The 9,985-nt window shown below is 50.0% G+C and overlaps 1 protein-coding gene across 1 annotated transcript in view; it reads left to right on the top strand.

The window, feature by feature from the left end:
* The first annotated feature begins 526 nt into the window (after positions 1-526).
* The window catches only part of CCDC88C (coiled-coil domain containing 88C), a 128,369-nt gene continuing 118,910 nt past the window's right edge, over positions 527-9,985 (top strand). Inside the window, 3 exon segments of the mRNA XM_053889704.1 lie at positions 527-698; positions 1,438-1,538; positions 8,535-8,643. Coding sequence (XP_053745679.1) covers positions 639-698; positions 1,438-1,538; positions 8,535-8,643 — 270 coding nt within the window. The 5' untranslated portion in view covers positions 527-638.

Here is a 9,985-nt window from a genome sequence, read left to right as displayed (position 1 = left end):
CCCGAGGCCGGCGGTCTCGGGATCTGGCTCTGCTGTGCCCCTAGCGAGCGGTGGGCCGGGGACGACCCTCGGAAGCAGGGCGCCCGAGTCTCCGGCGCGCCTCCCGGGTAGGCACGGGGGCGCCAGCGCCCGCGCGCTCTGGCCCGCGCTGGGAGTTCGGGCCCGCCGCAGGCGCACGCGCGCAGGGAGGCGCCACGTGCTGGGGCCCCGAGCGCGGAGGCTGCTGCGCTCAGCGTGGGTGCGTGGCTGCGGCCCCACGTGGGGGCAGCCCCGCCTACCGCGCGGACGCCCCCTCCCCCCGCACACGTGCGGGCTTTCGCCCCCTCCCTGCTCCCAGCGCAGCAGCGCCAGCGTCCGGGATCCCGGCTCCGGCACCGCGAGGCGGCGCGCCGGCTGCCAGGGGCTGCTGAGGGGCGGGGCTGCCGCCCGCATTGTTCCTCCCCGAGTGGCGGGCCCTCCCCTTCCCCCAGCCCCGGGCGGGGCGCGGGGCCGCCGTAGCCGCGGAACGTGGGCTCGCGCCCCGCCTTTGTCTCCCGGGCGCGAGCCGCCGCAGCCCCGCGCCCGCCGATTGCTGCCAGAGCCGCTTTGTGCCGCGGCGCGGGGGACCGGGGCGTGGAGCCGGCGGGCACAGCCTCAGCATGGACGTGACCGTCTCGGAGCTCATGGAGCTCTTCCTGCAGAGCCCGCTGGTGACCTGGGTGAGTGCTCCCAACTAGCTCCTTGCCTTATTGTTGGTGCACCGGCGGTAGCGGTACGTTCTCTCTTCCCGGGGTACGGGGTAGCTTCCGGAACGCGAGGGACTCAGTAAGTGCTCCTGGCCAGGGTCGGGGTCTGAGCCCCGGGGTCCGGAGGCATTTCCAACTTGGGAGCCGTTGCGCCTATTCCGACCGGGGTCTGAGCGGGTACACCTGTTCCCACTCGGGCGCTGGGCTGTGTCCCTGGAGTGGACAAGGTCTGAGTAGTCACCTGGGCCACCCATGGCTTGATCACTCGAGTAAAGGACCCACTCTCCAAAAATATCCTCGTGTAGTTTCTGAATCCCTGAGGCCGGGTGGATGGCGGTGGGGATTGGGGGTTTCCGAGTGAGAACGCTTACAGGCTGGGGTCGGCGCAGTCCTTTCCAGTAGATTTGAGACGTGAGAAATTTATTGAAAACTCCCTTTTGGGTTTTTTTTTTTTTTTTTCTTCCCCCTCCGCCCTGGAACGCTGGAGAAAAGCGGGGAGGAAGTTTTCCTCCTCTCTGGCTTCTGTTGCCTGGCACGAGGAGCGGGTAGAGGCCCTAGAAAAGGGTGGGCTTGGTGCCTGCTGAAGGGTGAGTGGGTGTGGGTGACCCCCTTTTCCTACACCGTCCCTGCTCGCCTTTACCTGAGAGAGCTTTAGACTGTGCGCTTGGGGGTGACTTTTCCTGTCTTTCTCTTTATGCCCCTTTCCCGGCAGGTGAAAACTTTTGGCTCATTTGGAAGCGGCAACCAGGACAACCTGACAATGTACATGGATTTAGCGGATGGCATCTTTTTGAACCAAATCATGTTGCAAATGTAAGTTATCTACAAGGAGAAAGGAAAAATTGATGCTTCAGAACGTTTAAGGTTGTAGAAATGGAACATGAAGTTGAAACAGGAGGGTTCTTTGCAGGCAGGGTCCCTGGTATTGCAGTATAGTATGAAGGTGACTTCTTTCCCTTGGGGATGTGGAGAATTCCAGGACAGCAGGTTGGCAGCTTGTTTGGCAAATTTGAAATTGAACGACTATCATCCTCTTGGTCTAGATAGCACAATTGACTTCAAACTCAGATGCTTGAGGTTTGAACTCTGAAATAAAAAAAAAACAAAACCCTTTTTGGGGGCAAGGAAATGTAACGGAGAGTCTGGTTACAGGAAGTGTCTAGGGTGGACCCAGAGCATCTGTGACGGACTATAAAGTTCCACTGTAGGTTGGGATGCCTGTGTTTCTGAGCTTTCCATTTCATCTTGTTTTCAGTTGCCCCGAAGCAAGTGCAATTGGTTAAGGCCTTTCCCCTGTATTGGATTTGAAGTCACTGTGTTAAGAGAGGCCCTGGGAGTCTCAGTGCTGTGGTACTGTTTGTCTTGAAGCACTCGCAGCTTAAACAGGGTCTTGGTGGAAGTTACACTTGTTAGCATATATGTCTGACCACATCCTTTCCTGTTGCTGAATTCTGCAGAGCCCGTTTGATTGACAGCCTGCCACACGTAGGTGTTGGCTCTCCACTGCGTTCTGTTTTTAACCCAGAAAGTGCAAGGAACACATTGGAACTGAGTGTCAGTATGATTCACAAGCGCTGGAAGCAAAATAAAACATTCTAATGTTCTCTGTGGATCGGCCCCTTGTGCTCACCTACTCACCTGCAACTAAGCAAGTTGTCATACTTGAACATGAAGCCATTAGCTAATGAGAATCAGCTTTGCGGCCCACACAGGAGGAGCACTTAGCTTGGGCATATTCAGAAAGTGGTTTAAATAGATCTACCTAAAAAGGCCTGTTTTTTAAAATTCCCTGGCAACACTCCTTCTTTTAGTAAGTCATTGGGTGTCATGTTGTGTGAGAGACACTTCAGTTTGCCTGTTTCTTAATCTTACCAATCTTGTGTTTGGTTAGATTCTAAAAAGACAAATCTGTTGCCACTTTGGCAGCTCTTGTCTGAGAACATTGATGAAAACGAGTTTTCCTGGGGTTGTCAAGCGTCATATTTAAGTTCTGGCAACTCTACCCCCATTTTGGTGGACCCCGAAAGTTACTGGATTCCATTGGTCCGGTGACCAGTGTGTCCTTACCCAAGCCCAAGACTGTTTAATTAAAAACAGCAGTATCCCCAGCCTTTTCATTCAGTTTTTACACCCAGGCGGAGGGGAGAACAAAAGCCCTGGGACTGTTTCTCTTTCTTCCCTGACCTTTGGAATTCCTGAAGCGTTTACCACTTGCTTGTAAATCAGGAGAGCCTGTTGGACCATTCCTTTGAGAAATGCCAGCTCATCACTTGTTCACATTTGGCCCCGTGGCTAAATTCAGTTTGAAGGGCTTCTCCACTTCCCTTGACAATTTTACATGGTCTCTCCTCTGTGATATGCGAAGATAATCATTCTAGAAATGGGAGCTGATAAGTCCTGGCAGCTCTTATGGCCTCAAGCAGTGTTTCTGGTGCCTTCTGGTCCGGGTCAGGAACAGAGGAAAGGACACCAGGAAGCTGTTTGGATGGCTTTCTGAACAAGGAAATCAAGGAGTGAATGGCTTCAGCAGCACACCGTTTACAGAATGACCCTGTTCCAGGTGATAGCAATCAGAACGTTGTTTGCACCTGGAGGTGGGTGGGGATCGTCTGGAAAGGAAACACAGGTGAACTTTTAGGGACGGTAATACTGATCTGTACATTGATCAGGACATTGATCATGAAATGAAGGACATTTCATTTTTCAGAACTCATCAAGCTGTAACTTACGATCTGTGCATTTCGCTCTATGTAATTACCTCAACTGAAAAAAAAAAAAAAAAAAGTGTTCCAGCCCTAGTGTTGACAGCCTAGGTAGCCAGCCAGGGTTTGAACCCTAGGTCAGCTTACACTCGCCAAGTGAGGCTGGGCACACACCGCTCAACACTTCAGTTTGCTCATCTGTAGAATGGGAAGTAAATTGCCTCCTTTAAGCGATGGTTGTGAGGATTAAAAGGGATGATGTGTTAGCGATTAGCACAGTGCTTGCCACTTAACAGGTATTAATATCAATTATATATGTGCCATCTTAATCCAGAACGGATTTGAGGTGCCCCTTAGGAGTTTTTCCAGTATACCTTCTCCTACGTTGTTAGTCTCCTAGATTACTGCGTAGCTCTTAGCCTTGGTCCTCTCTCAGCAAGCGCTAGGGCACAGCTGGATGCTGGGACCCGAGTCCAAGCCCCATATTTGACACTGTCTGTAAGCCTTGGTGTTCACTTGTGCCAAATGGAGAAATGTCAGGCTATCTAGCAGGTAAGTGATAAGGCGATTCTGCCTTATCTCCTATGCTGATAGCTCCAACTGTGTGCTACTTGCCTATTTTGGTAAATTCTCCCCAAGTTGGTAGGACCTGGGAAAATTGTAGAGAGCAGTGTGCTCAGTGGGTTGCTGGAGCTCAGATAAGAGGCATGTTACCTAACACTTCAGAGCCATATGGATGCCGGCGAGGGTCACGTGGCTGCACCTAGGCTTTGTCTCCGGCAACTGAAGAAGGCCACAGTAGTAGTCTCTTGGCCCTGGCCTCACGGTGACATCAGTGCCTGGAAGCAGGAAAGCCCTGTGGGCTCAGCTTTCAGGGGAGGCCCAGGTCTAGGAGAATTCTTGAGTGAAAGGCATTGAGTGGCTTGGAACAAGATGCACGGGGCACCCTGCTGAATAGTGCCTCTGTAAATGCAGTCTTTCTGGGTGATCTGCTGGTACCCAAGGGAAAACAAGATTTCTGATTCACTTTGGACACGTTTCTCGCTGTCTCGTAGCAAAAGTATTTAAGTACTTGTCTGCTTGATGTTTTCAGGGACCAAGTTCACGTTCCCTTCTCTGCCACTTACTAGTTCAGCCACCTTGGGCAAATTACTTACATTCTCTAAGCCTCAACTTCGCTATCAGTAATAAGGGGATTGTATTTTATAAACTTGGGAGGATTGAATAAGATGATGTGTATAGAAAATGCCCAAGAAACATCCATCATTGTTGGGAGTGAGACCTGGGCCATGTTCGTGCGTGCACCCCTGTGCCTGCTCCAGCGTGCATCTGTACTTCTGAGAGCAGACACCTTCTGATTTGAGGCTGTGGCTGTTGAGTGCAGTTGGGAACTTGGGATTGGGACTGAGAGCCTGTGCCCTTGCAAGGCCTGTGGGAAGTCCGGCACTATTTGCTTTATTCAGACTCCCTTCTTTACCCCTGGTGCTCACTGCAAAATTCAGGATCTTTTTCAGGGGTTAGAAACCTCCTCAGGCCTAAGTTTCTAAAAGGCATTTGAAGGATAATTTTTTTTCCCCTAGTGTGCTGGAAGAGGAGTTCTATTCCTATTCGGTATCTGTGAAAGCTGAGGACATAAGGGCAAATATTTGTTGTTGAATGAGTTTGTGTTGGCAGGAAAGTGTTGGCGCAAAAATTTTTACTTGTGAACTTAAGTGATTTCCTTTTTTGGCTACAGAGTATGACGTGGGGGCTTTGAGTCCTTAAAAATAACACCAAGGGGGCACCTCAGTCAGTTAAGCATCTGACTCTTTAGCTCAGTTATGATCTCACGGTTTCTGGGTTTAAGCCCTGGGTCAGGCTCTGCATTGACAGTGCAGAACCTGCTTGGGATTCTCTCTCTCCCTCTCTGTCTCTGTGCCTCACGCACTTGCTTGCTGTCTCTCAAGTTGAAAAAAAATATATTTAATTACACCAAAAGTTTACATTCATTGCAGGAGAATAAGAAATGGTGAGCAAAATAAAATTACCTATAATTTTGCCACAAAGAGGTAGCAATGCTAATCTGTGTCTTCTGAATGTCTATAGTAAATAGGTATATGTTCCTTAATGTATTTTTATGCAAACTTGGGCTCATGCTGTTGTTTTTTTAACATCCTTTTTTTTTTTTTTTAACCTGTGATATATTGTGGACATCTGTTCTGTGTCAATACATTTCTTGACTCAGGTTTAAATTTTGGAAGCCTTTGGAATATAACCAAAGTTGGGGGCTGGCTTTCAAAAAGGAGGGGGGCAAGATTGCTGTAAACCTAAATCATAACTCTTTAAAATTCTAGGGCAAGTTGATTTCCTTTTTTCTAGTTAGAAGTTTTTATGAGAAGGAGGCCCTGGGGGCCCCACACTTTGGACTTGGAACTCTCTGAGATGGGACACACTACCAGATGTTTGCACTCCCAGTGCCTCTCTCCTGCCCTCTGACATCTTGATATTGTGGAAAGAAGATCTTGTTGTTAATGATGGCTTTTGGGGATGTGCAGTTGGTGCAATGGTTATATGATGTCCTCTTTCTGGGATCTAGGACCAAGTGTGGCCAGTGCGACCTGGCCTTCACAGAATGACAGTCTCGGTTGGAAGGATCCTACAGTCATTTTGCAGATGAGCACCCTGGGGCCCAGAGAACCTTGGCCAGTCCTGCACCCTGGACTGGAGTCTGTGTCTTCTGACCCATTTCCTGCAGCATAGAAAGGTGGAGGTTACTCAGTGCTGGGAGAGTGAGGATGAGCCTTACTTAACCCTAGTTGACTTTTGTTTCCAGTTGTTTCTCTACCCTGAGAGCCTCAGTTAGAAGATGGGAGTACTAATGATGGTGATAATGAGTCTAATTACTCATATGGTAAGCATCGAATGAGGCTCTTTTGTAGTGTTGTTTCTCTTAGCTGAACTGGGAGAACAAAAGCCGAGATGGTCAGAGGCTTCCCTGCTGTTATCTGAGGGGCACCCAGGTCCCCACCGCCCCCGCATCCCTTGTGCGTTGTGCCTTTGCTCACGCAGTGAATGTGTGTTCCACCACGCGTGCCGAGGCCCTCTGACTCAAAGCTGGGACCGCAGTAGCAAAACAGAAAAAGTCCTGCATGTTCTCTAAGTTCAGATTTAAGAAGTACTTTAGTCACATTATGAACTTGTTTCTCATCTCTTGAGATACCTAAGCAAAGGAGAAGTGAGCCTTTGAGATAAATTATTTGTAATGTCAGGTATACTTCTGTAGCTAACAATGCCTTTGTGGTTTAAGTTCTGAATGCCGCCTCTATTCCTAAATTAATTTCCACTGAACTGTTAACCTTTGTTTTCTCAGTAATGAATGGCTCCAAGAGAAACCTAACGTGCAAATGGCTTGGCCAGGCTCCATTACCCTGTGGGGACAATAAGACATGTTGTCACATGACAGTTGAAAAGAGATTCCCTGGTTGACCCAAGGTACCCATGTGATTATTTTAGGGGATACAGGGTGTTCAAACAAAATCCATGGCTGACAACATGTAATGCGTAAAGGGGTTTGCGTACACATGAAACAGGGTAGGGACTCGTGGTGTATATGTCAAATGTTTAACGGCTGAATTCCAAACAGCTCATGTTATTAAGAAAAAATTATACTTCCAATGACATTTGAAAAGATTTCTATTTGTAAATTTTTTTTGGTCAGTTTTGTGTTAGTTGGCTTTGGGATGAGTCGAGTGGCATTGAGGTTGATTTCCTTAACTTTCTCCCCCCCCACCCCCATTCCTGTGCTCCTGTCTCCTTGTGGGCCTATTACTGAGGAAGAGGCTGACTCTGCCTTCACACCACCCCGGGGAGGTTCAGCACCCTTATCACGGAGCCAGGATGACAGATGATGAAGCCCTGAAAACAGCCCTCATTTCAGTTAGCTCTCTTTGTGGAGGATGGGACAGGCACCTGGGAGGGAGGGCTTTGTTGTGGAAAGCATCGCGTGCTACCTGGGGAGGCAGAAGCTGAATTTCTTTTCCTGACTCTGTTCTCTTCACATAAGAAACATTTTTGAAAAATGTTCTGGACGTAGATGAGAGGAATGATAAATCACTTGATTCAGATTTCTAGTTTCATCGCAGCTGGACCTGACTTTTGCCTGAGATCGGAAAATAAATGACGCTTTGGGGGTTTCCCACATGAATTATTTATATCTCTGCTCTTAGCCTTTCTCATAGGGTACGTGTACGTCATGCCCTGTCACAGACTCGGGTTTTTCGGGGGTAGAGTTGTGTCCCTGAAATGTCAATCACCGGCAGGACCAGCCTAGACCAATCTGGTTGACGGGGTGGGGGAGGGGGAGATGGAACTTTAATAATTTTGATTTATTGTCAGAAAACAACATTTCTTTCCTTTCCTTTCTTGGTATTTAGTATATTTTGGTCTGTTCAGACTTGAACATTTTATTTTTTTTGTTTAAGTCTGTTTATTTTGAGAGACAGAGACAGCATGGGGGGCGGGTAGAGAGAGAGGGAATCCCAAGCAGGCTCCCCACTGTCAATGCAGAGCCTGACACAGGGCTGGAAGTCATGAAACCGTGAGATCATGACCTGAGCCAAAGCCGAGAGTTGGACACTTAACTGACTGAACCACCCAGGCGCCCCTTAACCTTTTTAATCTTGAAATCTTGGGATGGGTTATTGGTTTTTATACAGTATAACCTTTTGGGTCTGCACTGGCATTTGGTGGTGGATTATGGGTGTTGCCAGCAGTAGGGATGGAAATAGCATTGACTCCAGCCGGGGGATGGGGAAGCAGGGAAGTGATGCCCGCCCCCCCGCCCCCAAGGTCTGGGACTTGGCAGTAGCAGAATAAGGAGAAATAGCATTGACTCCGGGCCTGTGATGGGCTAGGTGCTGCGAGATGGGGAAGCAGGGAGGTGATGGGGCGCCCCCGCCCAAGATCCGGGGATTGGCAGTAGCAGAATAAGGATTTGACTCAATCCACAGTCATAGCTGCATAGTAACCGAGGCTGGAGGGGAGGACGGGAGGTTCACTCTTGCCTGGGAATGGGGGTGCGTGGCAGATGATGCGATACGCAGTTTCCATTCTCCTCTTCCTTCTCTAGTGACCCCAGACCAACAAATCAGCGCATCAACAAGCACGTTAACAACGACGTGAACCTCCGCATTCAGAACTTGACCATCTTGGTGAGAAACATTAAGACCTACTACCAGGTAAGGGCCAGGAACTCTGTTCCCCCAGGGTTCTGCTGTGCATCTGGCAGTCTCGTCACTCAGGCGGTTTCCCCACAGGAAGTTGAGAGGAAATGGTGTTCATGGTTAGGCATCTACTCGCTAAGGCTTGGTGTGTTTTCACTTTTGTATTTTTTGGGGGTGTCATGAGAAGGGTCTGATGTTGGATTACTTTGTCTGGTGAACGTCCTTTGAGCTGTGTGCCCAGCATCGTATGTGGTGTGGTGGGGGTTCCCAGAGATGGCCCTCCATTCATAGCCGCAGCCTCAAGCATGCAGCTGAACGGAGACTGGCTCCGGGGGGCGGGGCGGGGGCACCCTGACGTGGTGTCACCCACAGCTCAGTGAGTGTTTGTTCAGGAGCAACTGCAAGGGTCGGGGTGGGGGGGGACCACAGAAGGGTTATGCTTGAGCCCCCAGCTTGCAGACAGGGATTCATGGTGTGGAGTGTCCGTTTGTTAGGGTCTCCCTGTATCTCACTGGCAGATAGGTGATGGGTTGGGCAAGGGGGCCTGCCGGGGAAGGCCTGTTAAAATCCCCATCCCACCCTTGGGAAGGTCAGGTGAGAGTCTTTGATATTGCTTGTAAATGGATTTAAACTGTGTGTCTCAGAACCCTGGTTTTCCAACTTCATAGCAGTGAAACAAGAATTCTTCCCTCTGTGCATTTTTCCTGAAGCCCCAAGTGAAGCCCTAGTGACTCTGATTGACTTGACGGGTCCTAGTGGTCTCTACTCAGCTCCCCTCTCTCCCTCTGGGGATCTCTGTGGGTTCCCAGGACCCCAGGGAACACCATTCGAGAACGACTGCTCAAGAACAAATCTTTTCCAGAATTCATGCTGGGGCTTCCCTGATTGCTTGGGCAGACTCTGCCTCTGAGACCTGTTCCTAGCATCCACTTTCTGGACTGTAACTCCGTCTTGGTGCTGGGGTTCAGGGGCATCTTTCAGAGTGGAGAGATCCCTGCAGACATGAGGTAGGCTCCCTCTCTGTCCTATGCGGTGCAGTGGTTGCTGGCTCTGAGGTGAGCTGAGGCCTCATGCAGGGCCAGCTCCTGCTGAGGGCTGTGGTGGCTGCAGGGGCCCTTCTTCTGACTCAGTACAAATTTGGGATCTTCCATCCAAAGATGGGAGAGGGAGGGAGTGGACTGTGTCCGGGGTTTTCCGAGATGATTGTTTCCACCCTCTCATTGAGATCGGGGTGTGTGAGAGAAGGCTTCGGTGCTAGGACACTTTCCCTGAGCAGCCAATTCCACAAGCCACCTGAGCTCATTCCATGGACCAGCACCTTGGACTCTCTGAGCAGCTTCTGGGAGACTTAGGTCCA

The sequence above is a fragment of the Panthera pardus genome, unplaced genomic scaffold, assembly GCF_024362965.1.
Source record: "Panthera pardus isolate Hobbes unplaced genomic scaffold, ASM2436296v1 HiC_scaffold_24, whole genome shotgun sequence".
Taxonomy (NCBI): domain Eukaryota; kingdom Metazoa; phylum Chordata; class Mammalia; order Carnivora; family Felidae; genus Panthera; species Panthera pardus.
This window is presented reverse-complemented; position numbering and strand designations above follow the sequence as displayed.